Source organism: Hypanus sabinus, unplaced genomic scaffold (assembly GCF_030144855.1).
Source record: "Hypanus sabinus isolate sHypSab1 unplaced genomic scaffold, sHypSab1.hap1 scaffold_419, whole genome shotgun sequence".
Taxonomy (NCBI): Eukaryota; Metazoa; Chordata; class Chondrichthyes; order Myliobatiformes; family Dasyatidae; genus Hypanus; species Hypanus sabinus.
In genome coordinates this window covers 307,867-333,997 of record NW_026781298.1, presented here as the reverse complement: position 1 = coordinate 333,997, position 26,131 = coordinate 307,867, and the positions used below count along the sequence as shown (strand labels likewise).

At 46.4% G+C, this 26,131-nt stretch overlaps 1 protein-coding gene across 1 annotated transcript in view; it reads right to left on the bottom strand.

Moving 5' to 3' along the window:
• The window catches only part of LOC132388825 (NACHT, LRR and PYD domains-containing protein 3-like), a 172,671-nt gene that overhangs the window by 20,353 nt on the left and 126,187 nt on the right, over positions 1-26,131 (bottom strand). Inside the window, exons 3-5 of the mRNA XM_059961248.1 lie at positions 20,265-20,378; positions 19,517-19,602; positions 17,944-18,103 (exon numbers count right to left, since the gene is read on the bottom strand). Coding sequence (XP_059817231.1) covers positions 17,944-18,103; positions 19,517-19,602; positions 20,265-20,378 — 360 coding nt within the window. The remainder of the gene's footprint in view (positions 1-17,943; positions 18,104-19,516; positions 19,603-20,264; positions 20,379-26,131) is intronic.

Sequence of the window (26,131 nt, the reverse complement as noted above, 5' to 3'; positions counted from 1 at the left end):
TCGTAATGATCAGGGGCTCTTTATTTCAATAAGTAAAATAGCCTACACTTTCAAACAGGTCGCTGCTCACACTGAAATTATCATTGCCTGAATTACATCACCGTCTCTGCTGTTCAACCTCAGCCGACTGAGTTGATGATCTCACTAGTGGCCTCGCGGATAAACGTCGTTACTGTTTCACGCCCATCGTTGACCATGTTAATCATGTTGTTGTGCCTGGAGTCTTAAATCTGATGACAGTGATGATGTCACTGCGATTCCTGGTCACTCGCTGAACTCCATTCCAAAGACACCAATGTTTGAAATTGCTCCTCAATGCATAAAATTCAACTGGCGATTTATTCACTGCTGTTTGTGAACCTTGCAGCCAGCTGATTTTCGATTCTCCAGATGAAAGTGATCAGCAGAGTGCAATCCTGTTTTCTGTACATTACTCGTTTCGTTTTTAACTGTGTGGACCGCAATGACAATACTGCTCAAAAATGACAGCGGAACTAGCAGCACAGGTAGAGAATTATTCCAGCTTACTGTCCTGCAGCTTCACCGCTAATCTCTAAAGCAGGATCACCGCCTACACAGTGCACTGGATTTTCCCTTCAAGGTGCAGTTCATATAGCGATATCATAATGCTAAAAGATTGGAATTTGTCAAATTGCATCTGGTCTGTTTATTATGCAGTATAGGTATCCACTGCGCACTAGATTGGAAATTATATCAAATGCACATCAAAAGATAGTTCATTTTTTTTACAGAACGGGCGACGAGCCGAAGTGATTTAAGATCGCAATAATGCAGTTTCGTGAAGACACGTTACTCAGTTCAACTTTAGCTTCCACGCAGACGATGTTTAATACTCTACCTGTCTACCAGAAGCATATGCAGCGGATCAATCATAATCAGCATTTACTACATGACATCTAGCGGAGTATTGCATTGTCACAGGTTACGAAGGACAGGTGTAACAATATTCATAATATCAATGGCCGCTCACACGCCAGCAAATATAAAAGCTGTTTGTTCAGTGAGAAACAAACTCAAAAGTCAACACCTCAGCATTTACATCATTGATGGGATTTCCTGTACCCTAAACATCATAATGATATGCTGTTTTTTTTCGCAAGAATATCAGTAAACACTGAAGTTGTTGCGGAAGAACGTTCATTGTGTTTAATTTTTATCATTATAGTGGGCAGGGGTAACAGACCAAACAGACTGGAGAAAGCGCAGGCTGGTGGGTTGGCAAGTTTGCAGACGACACACAGGTTGGTAGTGTAGAGGATTGTTGAAGATTGCAGAGAGACATTGATAGGATGCAGAAGTGGGCTAAGAAGTGGCAGATGGAGTTCAACCCGGAGAATTGTCTGGTGTTACACTTTGGAAGGACAAACTCTAAGGCAGAGTACAAAGTAAATAGCAGGATTCTTGTAAGTGTGGAGGAGTAGAGGGATCTGGGTACATGTCCATAGATCCCTGAAAGTTGCTTCACCGGTAGGTGGGGTATTTAAGAAAGCTTATGGGGTGTTAGCTTTCATAAGTCGAGAGATAGGGTTTAAGAGTCGCGATGTAATGATGCAGCTCTATAAAATTCTGGTTAGGCCACACTTGGAGTATTGTGTCCAGTTCTGGTCGCCTCACTATAGGAAAGATGTGGAAGCATTGGAAAGGGTACAGCGGAGATTTACCAGGATGCTGCCTGGTTTAGAGAGTATGGATTATGATCAGAGATGAAGGGAGCTAAGGCTTCTCTCTTTGGAGAGAAGGAGGACGAGAGGAGACATGATAGAGGTGTACAAGATATTAAGAGGAATAGATAGAGTTGACTGCCAGCGTCTCTTCCCCAGGGCACCACTGCTCAATACAAGAGGACATGGCTTTAAGATAAGGGGAGGGAAGTTCAAGGGGCATATTAAAGAAAGTTTTGTTTTACTCAGAGTGGTTGGTGCGTGGAATGCACTGCCTGAGTCAGTGGTGGATGCGGATACACTAGTGAAGTTTAAGAGACTACTAGACAGGTATATAGAGGAATCTAAGGTGGGGCGGGGATTATGTGGGATGCAGGGTTTGAGGGTCGGCACAACGAAGGGCCTGTAATGTGCTGTACTATTCCATGATCTTACCACACAGGGTTACACATCCGTAAGACTAAAGGGATTCTTTGCACACACACCGAAGAAATTTGGGATTAATACGTCAAATCTAAATGTGATTACTGTTCAGTTGATTAGCATATAAAGAACCTGAAGTTACATAATCATCTGCCGTTTGTATTCAATGTCTGGACGTAAGGGTGCCTACAGGAGCATGCAATGATATATTTCTTCGGCACTTACTCTGCAATGGATTATTGAACGTTACAAGACTGTGCTTGCCTGATTTTGTTTTGTGGAAAAGAAATATGTTTAATAGAACATATATACATTAAATCAAAAATTTCCCAGCTTGAAACACATTTTTTCAAATTGATTGCTATCGACAATTCGAATAAACGTGCTTCAAGATCTCTAAGCTGAATTCTAAGGGAATTCATTGCAAATGCAACAGAGATAAATAAAGTCAGGAAGAGAAGTTTTAGTTCAGCCTTTGCAGGCTTACACATATACCATGTCTGTGGAAAATGAAAACAATTCTGGTTTCCATAGACTTTGTTGAAATACTATAGGATTGCGGACACTGCTCAAGTGAGAGGAAACATTCCAAGGAACCAAATAAAGAGGGAAAATAATAGAATAAACCGAATAACAGATTTAGAGCACTGGTGGATGTTTATTTCTGTGTGATCTTCAATCAAGGGTAAATTGTACAAAGTTACAACGGCACGTTTGCTTGCCAACAAATACAAAGTCACTTTATAGAAAAATGCTGATTCTGCCCGGATTAAAGCGCATCCTCTCACACCGACACATTGCACACAGCGGAGCAGCATCGACTGCCACACAGGGAAATCCCTGTAGGTCTGCGGCCTGGGCTTTGAATGCGATGTGGGGAGGCTTATGGACCGTAAGGAAACGACTTGGTTTTTCCTGCTAATTTCTGGTTCAACAGCAGCAGGATTTTACAGGAAAGTGAGACACAGTGCCCATGTTGAAGATTGGTAATCTACTAGTATATAAGGATGACATGAAAAATAATAATCAGCCTCTTGTGAAACCACAGACAGACAGTTGCAAAGAATACTTATTGACCACTCAGTGATCTGATCCGCAGTGCGCAGGAGGGACCTCAGTTGCCGACAGTTAACTCCATCGTTATTGTCGCTGTATCTGTCTGTCTGTCTGTCGCTCTCTCTCTCTCTCTCTCTCTCTCTCTCTCTCTCTCACTCTCTCTGTCTCTCTGTCTCTCTCCCCCACTCTCTCTCACCCTTACTCTCTCTACCTCCCTTTCTCTTTCTCTCTCTCTGACTGTCTCTTTCACTCTCACTCTTCCCTTCCTCCCTTTGTCTGCCTTTCTTGTTCACCTGCTACGCCTGTCGAACATGAGAGCACAGTTGCACAGAGGGCTGACAGCCCTTTTCTCGCTCATAAAACCTCTACTTTCCAAACTCATGCCGCTCTCTGTCAGAACCGCTGTTTTCTTCCATTCATCTTACACCAGCCAAGATGGATCAAATGTGATTTTGACTAATTTACCGCTTTGCTAACCCAGGTGTTTTAAAGAAAATGCATATGTTTGCTCATTTTTGTCTTATTTCCACTTCAAACTGTGTTAACCAGTTGCAGTGAGGTATTTTTAAAAATTATATTAGTAATTTCAGGATATGTGGCCACAGCAGCATTTATCTGCACATTTCTTCCTTTGCCACCTGGTAGACCAAGGGTTAACTCTTCCTGTAGCTTTACGGAATATAAATAGAGTCCTTTCAGGGTAGGCTGCTGACGTCACCGGAGATTATTTTTCTCTCTGTTTAATAAGAGCCCCGTTCACCCGGTTCCCTCAGTTTCAGCGAGAGCAGCCTCACCTGCCACGGACAGATAACCGGAGCTGCAGTGTCAGGGAGAGTGAGAACGGATTGGCTCGTTCTGTCATGGATCGGAATCCGGGAAGCGCAGCCTGGAATATAACGGGAAATGGAAGAAGTGTCTTCTGGATGATTCCATATATTTCTGCAGACTATTGGGTGCCGGTCGATTTTCCAATTGCATATGTTCTCCTCGCCATTCAAGTGGTTTTCTTCCCCGTCCTCGCCATTATTGCTCTTCCTGGTGAGTCTCTTTAATACGTCACCGTATTTTCCTTATCACGTGTACCTCTCATTATAATAATTAATGATGCTGTCGCACTACAATGTGTTAATTAAACAAACCTTTTTCCTATGCACTTTGGTGGTTTTCTGTCCTGACGATCTCTGTTCAAGAGAATATGTGTTGGCAGTGGTGTTGATCCAGAGCAGGTTTACGAGAATGGTCCAGCGATTAAACGATCTCACGTATGAGGCGCGTTTGATGGCCTTGTGCCCGTATTCGCGTAATTTAAGCGGTTGTTAACTGAGACATCAATGTTCATGCAGAGAAGTCAAGAAGACCGTTTTGGAAGAGAAACACGTCAATCCTGACTGAGTAGCTTCTGGTCCTGTGGCGCGGTCAGGCTGGCTCAGTTAATGCTCCGGGTGTAATGGTTACGTTTCTGACGAGTGAACTTACTGACAGTCGCTCAGCACAGCAGCCTACCACCGAGACGTTGAAACATTACATATTAAAATGGATCCCCGCTTTCCATTCGCTTTCTCCTCGCCACGAGAATATCTGCTATGAATCAAGTTTCCCCCACACCCCTCATTTGAGGGTCAACTGCAATTAAACTGGATTCCAACCCCTAGTCTTTCCATGACTAATCGGTCTGATCGGTCATCTGTAGTCCAGGATTCCCGTGAATTTAACCAGGTCCCTCCGTTGTCAGGACCCTCGGTTGTGCCGACCACATTAACGAAGTGTCTTTCGTATTTTGGCTCCTATCCAGCTGTATAGGCTTGCGGGAGTTCCTTAGAAAACGTCGTTCGTTCTTCACATTTCCACATTGGCTGTCGTTCAGCAGTGGCAATACGTTCTCTAAACTTTGAACATTTATCTTAATGGCTCCGCTTCCGCGCGTTTTGCGTTCGCCAGCTCTGTATCCACATTTCTTTTGCTATCGTTTCAGTTGACAGCGTGAGGCTGTCGCAGAAAGAATGACGTTAGTGTGACGACCCCTCCTCCATTTCTCTCTGATCATTTTCAACAACAGCGGTCGGATGAGAAAGTTAATAAATCCGTTAGTTCCTTTCCATCTTCCATGTGCTGACCGAGGTACCACTGAAGCAAAGGCAGCATTGTCTCCGGAATATAATCACTGTTTGCCTCTTCTGACTCTGGCCACCCTCCTGCCCACTGTGTTCATAAAATGCATTTTCCGATTGGGACCCAAACATTGTAAAATGCAATGATCTTTAGTATATATTTCCACGCCAGCTGCATTTGACAGGGTGTAAAGCCTAAGGACTGATTTCTGAAAGCATGATAGACCACTGTAAGTTCGTAAAGTGCTGACCATGACTTATTGTTATGGTGACAAATTAATTTCATTGTTGATGAAAAAGAATGCATTTTCGAGACATTAATGACTGGCATAGGATTGTAAAGACAGAAGTACAAAGAGGAGCTGGTCAGACTCATGACAAGAATTCAAGGTAATACTCCCTCAATATTGGCAAACAGGAAGAGAGGCGCAAAAATAAGGTTTTGGACTACAACTCCATCTGCAAATTCAGAAGCCCTGGCTAAGGAACGGGTCGGAAATCTGCCCCTCAGACAGAGATGGTGGGTGTCAAGGATAATTATTTCACGACAGTTGAGATTCCACGGAGCATCATTCGGACCTTTTCCCCTCAGCATGTACCGAATTCCACAATCATCAGCCGTCGTTATCTGTGTTCTTCGCTTTCCGTTTCGTTGATGATATTCGATCGAACAGATTGCGCTAAGATTACACTACTTTGCAAAATGGTTCAATTTTATTCAACTGGTAATCGCTACGATTACATTATTCCTTCCGACACCCTCATCTCAATCATTGACACACATTACACTCGTTTTAAGAGAACTCTTCCTGTTGTATTTACCCTGATGGTTTATTCTACTTCGCAGTGAACATGGTGACCATATTCATCCTGTCTCGGGGAAAGTGCGGCCTCTCCAGAGTGGTCACGTGCTATCTGGTTGCCATGGCAGTGGCGGATCTTCTGGTTTTTATCCTGGACCTGATATTGAGCAAGATTCCTCTTACGTACATGCAGTACTCCGATTTCACCCGCTCAATGCCCAAGGTGTGTAATGTCCACGCTGCTCTGATTTACACCGCAACCGACTGTTCGGTCTGGTTCACCGTCACGTTCACCTTGGATCGGTTTGTCGCCATTTGTTGCCAAAAGTTGAAAACAAACTATTGCACGCGGAAAACCGCGGCCGTGGTTTTGGGGACAGTGACTGTGATCAGCAATTTAAAGAATATTTACTGGCATTTTCGACTGTCAGGGAAATACACATGGATAATTGCTCCCTTCATTTGTCAACAGAGATATCAGTTTTTAAATTTCACGAATCAAATTGACCTATTTTATTCCTTCCTCACCCCTGTACTCCCATTTGTGCTGATTCTGCTGACGAACTGCCTCACTGTCAGGCACGTCTTAGTCACAAGCAGAGCCCGCAGGAGACTCAGGGTTCCCGGTAACGGACAGAGTGCCAGAGACCCGGAGATGGAGAAACGCAGGAAATCCCTCGTTTTATTGCTGATGGTCTCGGGTAATTTCATCCTGTTGTGGGCACCTTTCAGTGTGTTCTCTGCGTGGGATCGGCTGTATTATCTTCCCATACGTTTGCTTCCGCCAGATTCCCTTCGAGAGCTGGGCATCATTCTGCAGCTTCTGAGCTGTTGTACGAACACGGCCCTTTACGCCGTTACACAGGCCAAGTTTAGGAAGCAGCTAAAGAATGTCGTAAAATCTCCGCTTGCCCTCATTGTTCCGAAAAAGTCTTGACTTAGTGGCGTCGCCCGTCCAGATAACACGAGGTTCTATATATTGCGGGCACTTTCTGTCCCTCTTAGCCTAGCGTATCTTTATTCCTATCACACCTCACAAGCGGAAATTGCATTGACAAGCCCCTTATGCAGCCGCAATGCTGGTCCCGAATTCGCTGGCTGATTTCCCTTCTTTGCCCTACTGATTGTAGTGCATTTCGCCCCATGGTTCCACCGCACATTCCTCTGTTCTCCCGATACGTTGGTCCAGCTGCAAGGCCATATTCCTGCGAGGGCATCAGCGTCCCCGAAACAACCCGTTCATTCCCGACAGTGGCGGCTGAATTGATGCTACAAGTCCATTGATAAATGAATTGGTGCCTCTTCCTGCAGCCACGCTGAGCTCGTCATTCTCATGTACATGGCCTACAATTTGCCACACCGCCCGCAGATCAGGTTGTACCCGGTCTGACACCATTCTTGTCTCTCGAGATCTCTGTTCCCAACTCCAGGGAGAGATTATCTACCGACATCTTCTCCAAAGCCATGCAACTGACTCTAACAGTTATCCTGAAGATACCAACTGAAAAACGGACACTTGCAAAAGTGCTATTCCATTCTATCATTTCCTTTGATGAGAATTTCATCTCCAGACATTTTACAGTCAATGGAGATTCCCTTCCACCACGATCGATGCTTCTATCTCCATTCTCTGACGCATTTCCCTCAGGTAACATCACTCCATTCCACCCAGAATAATAAAAGAGATTGGGTCTCCTTGTCCTCAGGTAACACGCCACGAGCCTCCGCATGCAAGAAATTTTACCGTAGCTTCGACCATCTCCATAGCCACTCTACCACCAGGCACAACTTCTCCTCCCCCATCTCCGGTTTCTGCTGATCGTCCACTGCGCGTCTCCATTGTTTACCAGCGGTGCTCACAAGTCTCCCTTATTCCTGTAACCATACTGCAGACATTATTTCCAGCAGGTACTGGTTATTCAAGGACAACGGAGATCACACTGGCGACACACTGCATTTCCAATGTCCGCTGACTTGCAAGAAATAAAATGCTGATACTCCATCCAGTTACAATCGTCAAAACCCATTGTCTTCAATGATGTCATTTACAATCCCTGTCAGACCAGTATGTTACTGTTGCCGATGACAGAATTCTCCTGAAAGCTGTTATGAGATAGATATTATCGAGTTTGGAGGAGAGATATTTTTGAACAAGGGCCCCATCGAGTGGCCACACAGACGGAGGAAGATAGACGCATTTAACATTAATTGTTGTTATTCTGATCGCAATAATACCGGGAATAGCCCAAACAGTTGACAGTAAAGCTCGCTGTTTTATTTTTAAGTATCACATTGTATCGTGTTTATACTTGGAGGATTCTGATGTGACCGAGTCTTCTCCTGACACATACATCGTTCTACTAGTGGTGACATTTCCTCACATTAATTAAGCTGCTCATGCAGTTGCTTCACTTTATTGTTCACAATGAGAGTGTCGCTCCTTATCCTGTCAATCGCAAACATAACGGTCATATCTGAATATAAACACGTCCGTCAGCTGAACCATACTGCTAAACATGATTCGCAGATATCAGAGGCAGTAGTGACAGTGCTTATCCAGACCCAACTCAGATTTGATTCGAATAAATGTGTTGAACTGGCAATTGCTGCTGAACGGATGACAGGTACAGAGCCTGTAAAAATATTAACATTTCCCACCGATCCCCCTCCCCACACTTTGAAGACCCTTGTAGCCATGGGCACTCCCATGGATCCCAGCCGTTCCTGCGCATTTTGTTTTACCTGATCCGTTTCCAACAGCTCACTCTCCTTCTCAATCTCCCTTTCTCTGTCTCCTGAGCCAGCTTATCTGCTGTCGTACATCCCAAACCCATCGACTCACACAGCTCCCTGCACTATACTTCACCCATCCTGTTACTGGTAAAAATGTCATCCCCTTCTCAATCTCCCTTTCTCTGTCTCCTGAGCCAGCTTATCTGCTGTCGTACATCCCAAATCCATCGACTCACACAGCTACCTGGACTATACTTCACCCATCCTGTTACTGGTAAAAATGTCATCCCCTTCTCTCAACTCCTCCCTTACTCTGTCTCCTGAGCCAGCTTATCTGCTGTCGTACATCATAAACCCATCGACTCACACAGCTACCTGGAATATATTTCACCCATCCTGTTACTGGTAAAAATATCATCCCCTTCTCAATCTCCCTTTCTCTGTCTCCTGAGCCAGCTTATCTGCTGTCGTACATCCCAAATCCATCGACTCACACAGCTACCTGGACTATACTTCACCCATCCTGTTACTGGTAAAAATTTCATCCCCTTCTCAATCTCCCTTTCTCTGTCTCCTGAGCCAGCTTATCTACTGTCGTACATCATAAACCCATCGACTCACACAGCTACCTGGACTATACTTCACCCATCCTGTTACTGGTAAAAATGTCATCCCCTTCTCAATCTCCCTTTCTCTGTCTCCTGAGCCAGCTTATCTACTGTCGTACATCATAAACCCATCGACTCATACAGCTCCCTGGACTATACATCACCCATCCTGTTACTTGTAAAAATGTCATCCCCTTCTCAATCTCCCTTTCTCTGTCTCCTGAGCCAGCTTATCTACTGTCGTACATCATAAACCCATCGACTCACACAGCTACCTGGACTATACTTCACCCATCCTGCTACTGGTAAAAATGTCATCCCCTTCTCTCAACTCCTCCCTCCGCCGCCGCTTACGTTCTCAGCCTGAGGCGTTTCATTTCAGAACAACGGAGATGTTTCTTTCTTTTTCAGTGAAGGGTGCTTCCCTCCCTTCACCATCAACGCTGTCCTCAAAGTCGTTTCTTCCATTTCGCACAGGTCTGTCCTCACTCCAAACTCCCACCACCTCACTAAGGATAGGGACCTGCCATCTCACCAGTCACCGCGCCCAGCACATAATTCTCTGTAATTCCGCCATTACTAAAGTGATCCCAACAACAAGGACATCTTCCCTTCCCCTACTCCCAGTATGCGCTTTCCAGGGATCTCTTCCTACGCGACTGTCGTCACTGATCTCCTTCCTGGCACTTACCTTGCAATCTGAACAATTGATACACCCTACCCTGCACATTATCCCTCACTAATATTCATGTCCTCATACTGCCCTCCTAGGTGAGGCGACACTTCAACTCTGGGTCTGTTGGGTCATTAATTGTACCTGCTGCTCCGGTGTGGCCTCTTGTATATCTGTGATACTGGACGTTGATTGGGAAATTGCTAAACCGAGCACATCCGTTCCGTCCATCAGAAAAAGCGGGACCTTCCAGTAGCCACCTACTTAAATTCCACTTCCCATTCCCATTCTGACTTGCCTGTCCATGGCCTCCTCTACTGTCGGAGTGAGGCCACATTCATTGTTCTTGTGGAGCAACAGCTTATATTCAGCCTGTGTCGCCTTCAACCAGATGGCAGGAATATCGATTTTTCGAAGCTCTTGCAATGTTCCTCTACTGCAACATTCCCCATTCCTATTGCCCTCTCCTACCTTATCTGCCCCTGCTACTAACTACCCCCTGGTCCTCTTCCACCTTTTCTTTCTTCTATGGCCTTCTGTCCTCTCCTATTAGAATCATCTTCTCCGCCCTTTAACCTCCCAGCTCGTTACCTCACCACTGCCCCCATCCCGGTTTCACGCATCCACATGTGGTTCTTCCGCCCCTTCACCCAACATCTAAATCTGTCTCCAGTCCTGACGCCGGGTACAGTTTGTAATTACGTGTCAATAATTTCTAACACGATATCAATGTACGGTATGCACACAAACCGGGGTTTAGGGCGGGAAAGCTGTCTCAATCACAAGCGTTTGGCGGGAACGGAGACTGTCTTCCCTACACCTGTACAGCAAAGGAAACCGCGCGTTTTGATTCTGCGGCTCCTCCCGGATTGATTTTGTTCGAGGCTTATATGATTACTCTGCATTGTTCCAGTGGGTTGTGTGTCTAAGCCCGTGTCTGGTAAAGTAAATACGATACGGGGTTAGGATTGTACAGGGGGCAGTGTGTTTCCACGCTTCCCATGGGGAGGATATTGTAGGCGAGCGTGGTGAACCGCAAGCCGAGCGTCCCATTGCTGAGGTTGGGGATATCTGTAAATGAAACAACCTGGAGATACGGCACAACTCTGAATCCGCTGACACCACAGACGTGCACCTTCATACTGGCGGTTGCATCACTGAATCTGTTCGCATCCTTAAACCAACGTGCATCCCCACATTTGCCAACACCGCCCTAAAACTGGCTGACAATCCTAACAGGCTGACACTCCAAAATCCATAATAGATTACTCAGAGCAGGACTCATTTCAAACGGCACAGAAAATGACTGTTTCCAGAATAAAAATCCGCACGCATCCCAAATCCGTCTGGAACTGCAAATCCGCCGAAACACCGAAACCCGGTGTAACCCAAAATCCGTGTGTAACTCCATGTTCGACACAAGATGCATAAAACTGCGCACATGTCGAAATGAGAGCGCACACCTAAACCCATCTGCATGCCAAACCCGATGATAGGTTCACATGCACATTGGATTATGCAAAAGCAAGAGTCACTTCATGCATTTCACAAAATAGCTGCCTCAACGTCCAAAATCTAGAACTTTTTGCTCTATGTACACTTATTATGAATATATCTATCAACGATACGACCTTGAGATTCATCACACATCACGATCCACCGACATCACCAAATTCGCGTGAACCCAAACCTGCCGCGTATATCTCCAAGTCTCTGCGCAGCTCCAAATTCGAAGGCGGCCCTATAAGTACAAATGTTTATCCCAGAGCGAGAATCATTTCGAACTTTTCACAAGATAGCTTAATCCACATTCACAACAGCAAAGAATCGAAATGGAACGTTAAGGTGCATTATTTATTGAAGTGTTTGTAAAAGAAATAACCTTGATATTTGGCATTACTCCAAATCCACAATTGCTCAGAAATCCGTGAGGACGCGCTTGAGATTCGACACGACCACAAATACACCACATCCCGGAATCTGTAAGCACCCGAAGACCGTGTACACCGTCAACCCGACTGAAACCCAGGGGTGCACATTCGATTTCCCCAAAAGAATCATTCACAAAATAGCAGCCTTCACCTGAAAGAAATAGCTGGAACAAAGTTCAACGTTTAAAGATCAGTTGTTATTAAAACTCAAATAAATGAAACGACTTTGAGATTTGAACAGCTCGAAATCGACTGGCACCCTCAAATCCATGTGCACCCATATGCGCCGACCGATACCTAAACCTGCGGACATCACCAAACCGCGTGCACCACAAACACGCACGCACCCCTAAAATCCCTGTGCGCATATACTCGGCGTCATTCTCATCAATATGTGGGCACGACGTAATCCGTATGCACCCCCAAAGCTGCTGACATACGCACTTGCACATTAGATTATCCCAGTGCAAGAAACATTTCCAGCAGATCACAAAATCGACTTAAACAACCAAACAGGTCCTGTATAAAGTACAAGATTGAAAGTGCATTTGTTAATAAATTATCTCAAACTGTCCACCGATAAGCTAAATCCCCATGCGCAATGACGGCCATTAGCGGAGCGGCCATTGTACACATGTAGGCTTGTCGGCGAGAGTAGAAGCGACAGTTTTTGTCTCAAAGGAGCCTTCGGCTCGGAGGAGCCGTCACCTCTGTGTAAACCGTCTGTAACGTTCCATTTTTGTTATTTTTCCCTCTGTCACTGGACCATTTAAACGCCTGTGGTGTTCTCTTCGTGCCGGATGTTGGAGAACTGGTGCTCCCAGGGTGTCCATGAAATGCATCCGGCTGCAGTTCCATGAAGACCGTGTTAGGGATCTGGATCGGAAACGGGATGACCTTCAGCTTGTGCGGGAGAGTGAGTTACAGGGATGTAGTCACCCCTAAGTTGCAGGAGTCGATTAGTTGGGTGCCCGTCAAGAGAAATGGTAATAGGCAGTTACAACAGAACACACCGTGGCCATTCTGTCACAAGGTGTGGCATTGGGACCGGACCCGAATGCATGACACAGACACTGAACTTCCAGTAACAGGACGAGGCGTGAGAAGGAAGCAGGGGAAGAGAGGAAGAAAGGACGCTGGACATGGTACAGTCCCTGGACAAGACAAGGATTCCGGGCCTGGGCTAGGACTTGATCAGGACACCGGAACCAGGACATGGAACTGGGAACCAGGAGCTTGGTCTTGGACTTCGAGCCAGAGACTGGACAAGGACACAGAACCTGGATCTTGACTCGGGCTTGGACCCCAGAACTAGGCGAGGACATGACGAGGATAAGGAACCAGGACATGGAACTGGGAACCAGGAGCTTGGTCTTGGACTTCGAGCCAGAGACTGGACAAGGGCACAGAACCTGGGTCTTGACTCGGGCTTGGACCCCAGAACTAGGCGAGGACATGACGAGGATACAGGACGACGAGAGGCAACAGGACTGGACGTGAGATTCATGGACAGGACGTGGGAACCCCAGCACTGGGCTGGGCAAGGTACTCCTGGGCTGGGCGTGGCACATGACAAGACGTGAACACAAAGCCGTGGCCTCGACAAGACAAGGACCTTGGACGTGACCAGGACTGGATGAGGCCCCGAAGCCTTGACATGGTCGAGGAAGAGACAAAAACGCAGAACACTGAGCCTTGGACGAAGGAGAGTCAGGAGCATGGAGCACTGAGCCGGGACCTCTCCTTGGGTACAGGACTTAGGGCCGGGTCTCATCACACCGAACGCAGAACCCGACGAGAGAGTTCCTAACGCTAGTTGGCGGCAAAACAGCCGGACCGAACGAGCGAAGGCGTGGACACAGACAGTTCAACAGGGCGAAGCTGCAGACACAGGCAGAGGCCAGGCGAGGCTCCAGGCAGAGGCAGGGGGAGGCCAGGCTCCAGGAGGAAGGTGAAGAGAAGGGATACAGACAGGGGGATCTGGGCAAGAGGCTCCAGGAGGAAGGTGAAGGGAAGGGATGCAGACAGGGGGTTTAGACAGGAACAATCCAGCAGCCAGAGGCGCAATCCTGAAGCTATTTATGAGGCCAGCCCAAACAAGAATCAGCTGCCTCAACAGAAACTGAGGAAACCCGGAAAACCTGGAATAAGGTACGTAGACCGGACAGTGAACCGGAATGCGGATTTCACGGACCGTGCCATGACACATTGCCATGAAAAGAAAGCATACCGATTTGATACATTTGTCAGGGATGACCTCCTGGCCGAATGCCGCGGCAACCTGGTTACAGGCACAGAACATGGGACGGTGGCGGAGAAGGGAAAGGGAGAGAAGAAGGAACTGTAGCGATAGAGGATTCGATAGTGTGGGGAGCAGACAGGAGACACTGTGGACGTAAACTGCACACACGAAAGGTATGCTGCCTCCCAGGTGTCAGGGATGGGACGGCTAGAATCGCGTCCACAACATTTTTGGGGAGGGAGGTATAAGTGAAGATAGCATGCAGTCACGTTGTCAGGAAGGGCAGGCAGGTGATGGGACTTATTTGCAGCCAAAAGGTTGAGTCTCAAATCATTAAGTGTGCAGGATCAGAAAGGACAGCAAGTACGGTACTCAAGGTGTTGAATCTAAATGCTCGCTCGTATCAGAAATAATGTGGATGATATTGTGGCAATATTACAGATTGCCAGACATGATGTTGTAGCCATCACTGAAATGCGGCTGGAAGATGTTTGCAGTTGGGAACTGAATGTCCGAGGTTACATGTTATATCGGAGGGATAGAAAGTTAGGTAGAGGGGATGATGTGGGTCTACTGGGAAAGAATGCCTTAGAATCAGTAAAAGGATGTGATCGAGTATGGGAAGATCTTGCATCCTTGTGGGATGAGTTAAGAAAAATGCAAGGAAAAAGAATGTTGATGCCAGTTTTATACAGCCTCCCAACAGTGGCTGGGAGCTGGACCGTAGGTTACAACAGGAAATAGAAAAGGCGAATAAAAAGAAAATTATATGGTAGTCATGGGTGACTTTAACATGCAGGCCGATTGGGAAAATCAGTTTTGTAATGGATCTCAAGCAAGTGATTTCTTTGAATGCCTAAGAGATAGCGCTTTAGAGCAGTTTACCGTTGAACCTTCTCGGGGTTTAGGTATACTGGATTGGGTGTTACGTGAGTCGATTTGGCAGCTAAGGTAATAGAACGCTTAGGAACCACTGATCACAATATGATTGTGTTCTACTTGAAATTTGATAAGTAGAAAGTGAAGTCTGACGTAGCGGTATTTCATTGGCGTAAGGGAAATCACAGTGGTACGAGAGAGTAGCTGGTCAAAGTACAATCGATTGGAAGGAGCTACAGGCAGGGAGATCAGCAGAGCAGAAACGTCGTCATGATCTCAGAATGGCGGTGCAGACTCGAGGGGCCGAATGGTCTACTTCTGCACCTATTGTCTATTGTCTATTGTTTCTGTGAAAATGAGGAATGTGCAGGACATGTGTATCTCAAATTTTGATAAATACTCGAATTGTAAAATAGTACAACTATGGTTGACAAGGGAAGTCAAGGCTCTTGTAAAAGCAAAAGAAAGGACAAACAACAAAGCAAAAATTTGTGGGAAGATAGAGGATTGGGAAGTTTTGTTTAAACCTAGAGAGCAACTAAAATGATCATTAAAAGGGAAAAGACAAAACATGAAAGCAAGGCAGCAAATAATATCAAAGTGGATTGCAAAAGATTTTTCAAGTCTGTTAAAAATAAAAGAGAAATGAGAATGGATATTCGACCGCTAGAAAGTGAGGCAGGAGAAATAATAACGGGGTACAAAGGGATGACTGATGAATTAAATCAGTATTTTGCACCAGTGTTCATTGTGGCAGATACTAGCTGTATGCCTGATGTTGTGGCGTGTGAAGGAAGATAAATGTGTGCATTTACTGTTAAAAGAGAGAAGGTGCCCATAGAGCTGAAAGACAGAAAGTTACATAAGTCACACGGATCACAAGAACCGCATTCTGGGGTTCTGAAAGAGGTAGCATTAGAGATTGTGGTGCATTAGGAATGGCCTTTCAAAATCATTGAAATCTGTCATGATGCCAGAGGACTAAGAAATTGCAAACGTTATTCTTCTCTTTAGGAAAGGAGGAAGGCAGCAGAAAGGAAATTACAGAACTGTCACCTAGCTGCCATACCCTGTCCAGCAGCCCCCCCCCCCACTCAATGTGATCCGCCCATACGGCCCCAATGACCACAAATCCCACTACGTTGTTTTCCACTGACTCTATCTCCCCATTTTCCAATGCCCACATACCGCCCACATTCTCGCTGACTCCACACCTCCCCGTCAGCTCACACTGCGACTATTCCTCCCCAGCAGACCCCACAGCTCCCAAGCATCTGACATTGACCTCGGGCCTCTATCGAGCACCAACCAGCTCATACCTCACCCGTCAGACACTGAAGCCGTCCTCATACACCACCTCCCCCATAAGCAGCGCGACTGCATCTCCACTTCCGCACTGGCTTGACCAGAAAATCAAGATCAGTGTATCTAATCTTGATTCATAACCGCACATCAGCCACTTCCAGAGCACCCATCTGACTCCTCACGCTCAACAGACGCCCATTGTTCAACGACCACAGAACCCCACCACCCACCAGAAAGATCCACAAGAACAGCAACGCACAGCACATTCGCACCCCCAGTCATTTAACTGAACACTCTGCTCCCTCGGGATCCAGTATCTGTGAATCCTCGGGAGGATGCCTTTCGGCATTTTGAACCCGTGATGCTTCGCGCGTCATTCTGCAGTTTCCCGTGGGCAGGAAAAGTCAACGTTGATTGCATCAGCGCAATCAGGTTTAGTAGAGCGATAAGGACGAGAATCATCTGATACCGAATGGGGAAAGGAGTGAAAGAGGGAGGGCCATTCTTTGGAAAACCAGCAGCCTTGACCACCACGGAAATAACCCAGAGAACGCTATGGAAGGTGGTCACTCGCCCGATTGTATATAACGTTGAGACTTTATAAAGCACTGTTAGGGCTGCACTTTGAGTGTTGTGAGCAGATTTGTGCTCCTCCGCTGAGAAGGGATGTGCTGAAACTAGGGAGTGCTCAGTCCTGGTTTACGAAAATGATTTCCGGATTTAACGGCTTGTCATATGAAGACGGTTTGTTGGTTCTGGCCCGGAATTCACTGCAAAACTAAAAAATGAGGTGTGACGTCATTGGAAATATTGAATGGTGAGAGATCTTGACAGAATAGATGTAGAATGGATAATATTTATGGTGAGAGAGTCTAGGACCAGAGGACGCTGCCTCAGAATAGAGGAGCGTCCTTGTAGAACGGCAAACAGAACTAATTTCGTTAGCCAGAGAGGGCTGAATCCTGTAATTCATACCAACGGGCAACTGCAGAGTCCAAGTCTTTATGTATATTTAAGACGGAAAGTGATAGATTCTTCATTCTGCAGGTCATGGATAGAAAAAAAAAAACAAGACATTGGGGCTGAAAGTAAAATTGGATCAGCCATGATTAAATGGCGGAGCAGACTCGAGAGACTAACTTGACTAATTCTGCTCCTATTCTTAATGTCCTTATGGCCTTAACTGCTTTGCGCTGATCGTTATATGAGCCGTCTCGTTAACTTTGCTTCCTGTGTCGTTTCGGTATCTGCACATGAATCGCCCGTCATCTGTGTGTGCAGTTACATTTGAAGACATCTGGTGACCCCATCTCTATCACAGGAACAGGCAGCGCCTTCCAATCACAATCACTTAATGTTTGTACAACACCGCGTGTGTAGCTCAGGTGGTATCCCGGTAAATCTGCTCTTCACCCCCTTTAACGTTTCCACCGTCTTCCTAAGCTCAACATCTCAAGTGGGGTCGAACCTGTGCGTTACAGATCTGCAACATTTTCTCACCATGTTTGAGCTCGATTCCAGTCAAATGAAGGCCAGCAGGCCTTCCTAACATTGCTCTCAACTTGTTCATAGTTCAGAGCAGATTTACCATCGAAGTACGTGTACAGCAGACAGCCTTGAGGTTCGTCCTGTTGCAGGCGGCCACAAAGCAAAGAACCCGCTTAAAGAAAACAAAAACACATATAATTCAGGACTAAGGAAAACCCCGAGGCATTCCACAAGTATGTGAAGAGCAAGAGGATAAGATGTGAGCGAATAGGACCAATCAAGTGTGAGAATGGAAAAGTGTTTAAGGTACCCGTGGAAATAACGGAGGTACTTAAAGAATAATTATTCACTACGGAAAAGGATCTTGGCGATTGTAGGGATGTCTTGCTGTGTACTGAAAAGCTTGAGAATGTGCGGGAGATTTTGGAAACCATCCAGTTGGATAAGTTTCCGGGACCGGACGGGATGTACACCCAGGCTACTGAGGGAAGCGAGGGTGGCGATTGCTGAGCCTGTGGCAATGATATTTGCATCATCAATGAGGAGGGGAGAGGTTCCGGAGGATTGGAGAGTGGCGGATGTTGTTCCCATATTCAAGAAAGGGATTAGGGATAGCCCAGGATATTATAGGCTGGTGAGTCTTACTTCAGTGGTTGGTAAGTTGATGGAGAAGATCCTGAGGGGTAGTATTTATGAACATTTGGGGAAGCATAAAATGATTCGGAATATTCAGCATGGCTTTGTCAAAGGCAGTTCGTGTCTTACGAGTCTGATTGAATTTTTGAGGATGTGACTAAGTACATTGACGAAGATAGAGCTGTAATGTCGTGTATATGGATTTTAGCAAGGCATTTGATAAGAAACACCATGAAAGGCTTATTGAGAAAGAAAGGAGGCATGGGATCCAAGTGGGCATGGCTTTGTGGAACCAGAACTAGCTGTCCACAGAAGGCAAAGTTTGGTTGTAGACGGGTCATATTCCGCATGGAGGCCGGTGACCAGGGGTGTGCCTCAGGGATCTGTTATGGGACTCCTATACTTTGTGTTTTTTTTCACTGACCTGGATGAGGATGTGGAGGGATAGGTTAGTAAATTTGCTGATGACACAAAGGTTGGGGGTGTTGTGGATAGTGTTTTGGGCTGTCAGAGTTTACAGCTGGACACTAATAGGATGCATATTGGTAGGTCAAATATGATAGCAGAATATAGTATTAATGACAAGACTCTTGGCAGTGTGGACGAATAGAGGGATCGAGTCCATAGTTTAGAGTCCATAGGACACTCAAAGCAGCTGCGCAGGTTGACTCTATGGTTAAGAAGGCATACGGTGTACTGGCCTTCATCAATTGTGAGATTGAGTTTAAGAGCGAGAGGTAATGGTGCAGCTATTCAATGTGGTGATAATGGATTCTAAATTGAATTTTCCTAATGTGTGTCCTTAATTGGCGATTCTGCATTTAGTTCTACCAGTGCACTGCGGAGGTAATCCCAAATACAGATGTATTTTATGTTAAAGCAGCAGATGAAGTCATCTGTTTACGGAGTTGAATCTATAAATAACAGAAAATATCATGCCAGTATTTACACCTGTTGGGGTCCGGTCCGGAGCCCGCCTTCCGGGTCTTCCTCCGGTCCGAGGATACCTGACTCCGGGCGTTGCAGCCAGCTCTCCTATCACACGGAGCCAGTGGATCATCTGGCCTTAAGGATGTACACCTGTTGCCTATTAGGGGGATCGTGTTTATCAGGGGCTCGGGGACTGAGTCCAGTTGTGGGGTTGTCCTGCTCCGAAGCCGGTTTAACCCGCACTGTACCTGGACCGCCGGCTCGGAATCCTGTCTGTATCCTGTTCTGCCTTGGTTGCCGCCCTGCTCGAAATCCCGTTCTGCCCTGGTTGCCGCCCTGCTCGGAATCCTGTTCTGCCGTGGTTGCCGCCCTGCTCGGAATCCTGTTCTGCCCTTGTTGCCGCCCTGCTCGGAATCCTGTTCTATCCTGGTTACCGCCCTGCTCGGAATCCTGTTCTACCCTGGTTGCCGCCCTGCTAGGAATCCTGCTCTGCCGGGTTGCCGGCCTGTTCTGTATGTGTTCCAACCGGTTGGTCTTGTTCCGCTGCTTCTCTCAAGTGCGCTGGTCCCGCTGTTCCGCCTTATTCTCCTTGCTCGCGCTGTCACGCTGTCGGTCGTCTTTCCCAATGTACCGTTGTTTCACGGTAGTCCTGCTGTTCACCCTGGACCCAGCTTCCTTCTGATCCCTTGGCCCCGTCAGGCAGCTCCGGACGGACAGCCGCTGCCCGGCGGGGGATCTGCCCTTTCCACCCATCTACCTTTTCCTACCCGTTGCCTCCGTCGGGCCGCTCTGGCCGGTCTGCCGCTGTCTGGCGAGGATTCTGCCCCTTCGTATCCGTTACCTCCGTCGGGCAAGTCCGCCCGGGTTGCCGCACGCTCACACTGTAGCAGAGACTGACAGATACAGAATGAAACCCACACTCTCACACTGTAACAGAGACTGACAGATACAGAATGAAACCCACACTCTCACACTGTAAAGGAGACGGGCAGATACAGAATGAAACACACACCGTAGCAGAAACTGACAGATACAGAATGAAACCCACACTCTCACATTGTAACAGAGACTGACAGATACAGAATGAAATCCACACTCTCACACTGTAAAGGAGACGGACAGATACATAATGAACACACACTGTAGCATAAACTGACAGATACAGAATGAAACCCACACTCTCACACTGTATCAGAGACTGACAGGTACAGAATGAAACCCACACTCTCACACTGTAACAGAGAATGACAGATACAGAATGAAACCCACACTCTCACACTGTAGCAGAGAGTGACAGATACTGAATGAAACCCACACTCTCACACTACAGCAGAGACCGAGAGAACAGAATGAAACCCACACTTTCAGACGGTACAAAGACGGACAGATAAAGAATGAAACTCACACTCTCATACTGTAGCAGAGACTGACAGATACAGAACGAACCCCACACTCTCACACTGTAGCAGAGCATGACAGATACAGATTGAATCCCACACTCTCACACTGGAGGAGAGACTGACAGTTACAGAATGAAAACCACACTCACACTGTAACAGAGACTGACTGATACAGAATGAAACCCACACTCTCACACTGTAACAGAGACTGACAGATACAGAATGCAACCCGCACTCTCACACTGTAACAGAGACTGACAGATACAGAATGAAACCCACACTCTCACACCGTAACAGAGACTGACAGATACAAAATGAAACTCACTCTCTCACACTGGAGGAGAAACCGGTATGTACAGTATGAAATGCATGGACACAATCTATGGGACAGATAGGGTGTGGTGTGTGTGTGTGTGTGTGTGTGTGAGAGAGAGAGAGAGAGAGAGAGAGAGAGAGAGAGAGAGAGAGAGAGAGAGAGAGAGAGAGGGAGAGAGTCTATCTGTCTGCGCGTTTGTGTATGTGAGTGACAGTGTATCTGTGTGAGTGCATGTGTGCGAGAATGTTAGTATCTCTCAGTGTGTTTGTGTGTGTGTGTTGATAATACTTTTTCATATGGCTTTATGTGATGACGAGACTTTATCGACCCAGCGAAGGGCACTGTAAAGGAAATGCCAAAGAAACTGGTATTGTTATGACAAAACATGAGATCATATCGGAATGGAATCTATACATGATTTTGTTAAATCGTGCCGGTATTTACACCAGAGAGAAATTGTGTTGATGGTTGTGCTTGTAACCCAAGGGCAGTGAATGCCAGCATTATCAGCCCATGACAGTATTCCTACAGCTAATTGAACGCCACAGTGTTTCAGCATCAAACTGTTCTTCAAGTGGATTCAAAAGCGGCTTTGTCCGTCACTTTACCATTTCAAAATGGACAGCACGAGCAGGTAATTTTATTCACATACATTATAAGATGTATAAGAGGTATTTCAGCACACACACACACACACACACACACACACACACACACACAAACTAAAAATATGTGGAAAATATAGGTTACCAGATGGACAGAACGGTCGACAGCTCTAGACTAACAGAAACAGACTAACTAAACATCGATATCGCCCAGGGCTGATGGAGAACTGGACAGAGTGTCTGTGTACACAGTGGAGATGAGTTATATCCGGGAGCACATAAGTGGATGTGGTGTGGTGGGTTTAACAGCTGAGCGGTCAAAGTGAAGCTGCTGAATTAAATAAACACAAAGTGAATAACATTAACTGAAAGTCTGCAGAGGGAGACTGAGAGTGTCCCTGGATCCGGAGCACACTGGGGAGAAACCAGGTCTATTTGTAGATTAAACAATAGGTATGACAGTGAAGATTGCCAAAAATGCCGGACACACCGATTCCCGATTGCTCGTGGAAAGAGAACCGAAGTGAAAGTTTCATGTAGGAAAATAGGAACAGCCGTGACCGCTGCCAACACTATTGTGGAATGTTGTAAACAGAGCCGATCATTGCTCACTTACTGGTCTCATTGCACATTTTGGTAGAATTGAATGTAACACAATGTAACACATTAATACAATTGGCATCACCTCAGTCAGATCGCAGAGAGATCGCAGAGGGATCTGACTGAGGGAATGCCAATGGTATTATTGTGTTTGTGTTACATGCCCAAAACACCTGCACCTGAGACACTGCCGGTGATGCAATTTGTTTGTTCAATGACAATGGTCAGATGTGGGACCTTGTCACTGGAGATCGAGCCCCTGTATAAATCAGAGCCTGTTGCAGTAAGTCAGCCCAGAGTGTCTTGCCGAGCTGTGGAATTCAGAGCAATCTCGTTCACTGCGTCACTCAAATGGGATATCCAGTAATCTGGCGGATAGAAGACATTTACTACCCAGTTATTTCAGCCGTTGGAATTCCCGGTAAGCCGCTGTCACTCCTGCAAACGGCAGAAACTGATAGTTAACTCCGATGTTCCGAAGTGTTTTTCTCGCTACTTGTTTCCACAGCCACCTGTTCAGTCCCCTCATTTCAGTCATGGGCAGAAGGCGCTGACAATATTAATCCCATTGCTTTCGTAGCAGACAGTGCTCTGTATTGCAGTCGAGATGCTGCCTTTGACAGAAATCCTCTCGCTGCCTTGATGTGGAGGAATAATCGTGAATTGAAATGTCTGAAAACGAGGACACCGGGCGACACTGCATCCGTGGGGAACAGCCGTCCTTCTTTCATGTCCCTATGAATCGTCTGTAATTTGCGAGACTGGGTGACGGAACGACGCGAGCAGCTCATTTATTTGAGAAATGTGAGCAGAGTGAACTGCAGATGTGGATTTCCTTTCATTCCTGTGCTGCGCAGAGCCAGTGATGCCGGTATTTAATGCCCATCCCTTACTGCGGCCGCGGCAGCATTTCAGCAGCTCATCGTTCGTCAGTCCTGGAAATTCACCCAGATTCATCAGAACTCGCAGGAAGTCTCTGTCACGCCGATAATGCCACTTTCAGTCGCTCCACATGTCCTCGGTCCGGTTTCCACCCTCTGAGGCAGATAACAAAACACAAGATCTAATCTGATTCTATCACACTGCGGCTCGATTTTCCTGACTAGTTAGTAATGTCCCTACCTCCTTCCCTCTCTCTTGCAGTTAACCTGGTGGCGATTGTTATCCTGTCCCGAGGAAAGGGCGGTCTCTCCAAATGTATCACTCACTACCTGCTGGGAATGGCAGCGGCCGATCTCCTGGTCGTTATCTCTGACCCTCTGCTGAAGTGGACTGTTTACATATACTTTAGTTCTTCTTTCCTCTATTGGACTCCCGCTTGCAGGTTCGCCCGTTGCCTGCTCATTGCAAATACCGGCGTCTCTGTCTGGCTGACAGTCGCGTTCACCGGTGACAGATTTGTGGCCATTTGTTGTGAAAAGCTTAAAACAAAATATTGCACCGAAAGAACGGCGGCTGTGATTATCGGGACAGTGAGTGTTCTGGGCTGTTCAGGAAGTATCCCTTTCTACTTTACGTTGGAGCCTTTGATGAGAATTAATGGAGTTTTCTATGGCTGTGCGACCAAAGAGAGCTTCTCTACGTCCCCCTTGTGGACCGCACCTCGCATGATACATCGCATTTTCATGCCTTGTCTCCCCTTTGTTCTGATTTTGTTGTTCAATACTCTTACGGTCAGACGAATTTTGTCCGCTAATAAAGTCCGGATGGGGCTCCGAGGCGGCAGCAACAGAAAGAATGACAAGGACCCGGAGATGGAGAACCGAAGGAAATCTGTGGTTTTGCTATTCAGTGTAACCGGTAGTTTTATACGTCTGTGATTAACACTGGTAGTATTTTATATTTACGCACGGATAGTAAACAACCCTCGTTACACGGTCGCTGATCCGATGTATATCGCAGACTCCACGGCGACGATGCTGCAGATCCTCAGCTCCTGCACCAACATATGTATTTACGCCGTGACTCAGAGCAAGTTCAGAGAGGAGATGAAGAACGCGGTGAAATACTCGCTGAAACTGTTAGCCAAATTCGTTAAATCTTAGAGTGACTAGTTACTTTCTGCCGGAGATTTCAGTCAAGCGCCATGTTTCCTCCATAATCTATCCACTTGCCGATATGTGGAACCACGGGTAACAACTGAGCGTTCTGAAATGCGCATGCGTTTTGTGATGATATATTTCACTCGCTGTTTACCCCATACAGGTGAAAGGTGTCCATCAAATATTCACCCCGATGGAGGGTCTATAGTCAGGTCCCGCCCTTTTCAGTGACGCTCACGGTGTTTTAGCCCAATATCTCTCATGTCGTCCTCGCTCACTCCTTCCCCCACGCCGGTGAGGGGAACGTGATCAGACTGACACCTAGCGATGGTGTGTGTGTGTATGTGTGTGTGTGTGTGTGTGTGTGTGTCTGTGTGTGTGTATGTGTGTGTGTGTGTGTGTGTGTGTGTGTGTGTGTGTGTGTGTGTGTGTGTGTGTGTGTGTGTGTGTGTGTGTTTTCTTTACTTTACCAACTCCTTTTCCATCTCCAGTCTGCTCCGCTTCGTCCTTTCCTATCTCCCTCTTTATTTCCGTTCACATCCTGAGGTCCTGTGAAAATCTGTTTCCTCTGTTCCCTGTTTCTCTCTGTCCACACGTTCGGTCACGTTCGGAACAGAATTTAATCTCATTGCAGACGAGTGAGGTTCATCGTGAGGGAGACATGATCGGGCTGGAACAGAGCGTGTGCGGGTTCTTTTCGTTCTTTTTCAACTCCATCTCCATCTCCGATCTGCTCCGTCGTTGTCCCCGCATCTCTCCGGCTTTATCTCTGTTCACATCCCGAGGCCCCGTCACAGTCTGTTTCTTTCCCTCTGTGTCCCTCTGCTCTCTGTTTCTCTCTGACCACACCTTTCGTTCGGTCGCGTACTAATCAAAGTAAATCTCATTACAGGAACATATATTTATATTGATAATCAATGTACGCTGAAATTTAATCAACTTCCAGAGCCACGGGAAAAAGTAATTTGTTCATTTTGTCTCTCTACATCTAACTAATCTCTACCTGGAAGTTTTATTGATGTATGAAAAATAAAAGAATGATACTGGAAATCCGAATTAAAATTAATTTAAATGATGTTTTACCGCTTTCTGACGGAACATTACCCACTCTGTTGCATTACCAGTTCCGTCTCACTGATGTCTGCCCTGCCACCGATCATTTAATCACCAATCACCGATGATTTAATTTCAATTTAACACCCCCACCCCGCATCTGAATCAGAATCAGAACCAGATTTAATATCACAGCCATACGTCGTGAAATTTGTCAACTTTACGGTAGCAGTACAATAACAGTCAATGAAGAGAAAAGGTATTACACGGGAAGGCGCCCATACTGGTCAGGCTTTCCTCGTGATCCCGATCTCCACGTGTCCGTGGGGTCCTCCTTCTCCAGGTGAGTTATCTCCCCTGCATATTTGGAGCTCCTGATTTTTAAATTGCTCCTTATCAATTGAACCATTGGATCTCCAACCCATTGGCTCAAGGTTACCAGACCTACCTGGGTCACCTGGTTACTGGTTATTGTACAGGACTACAGATAACATTGTTTCATGGCTCTGCGCACCTCAGCCTTGTGTATTTGTGTCTTTACACTCTGACTGGTCCACGTCAGTTCAATGAGGCAAACCAGACAGAGTCTCGCGAGATTACAGATTACTTCTTTAGTAG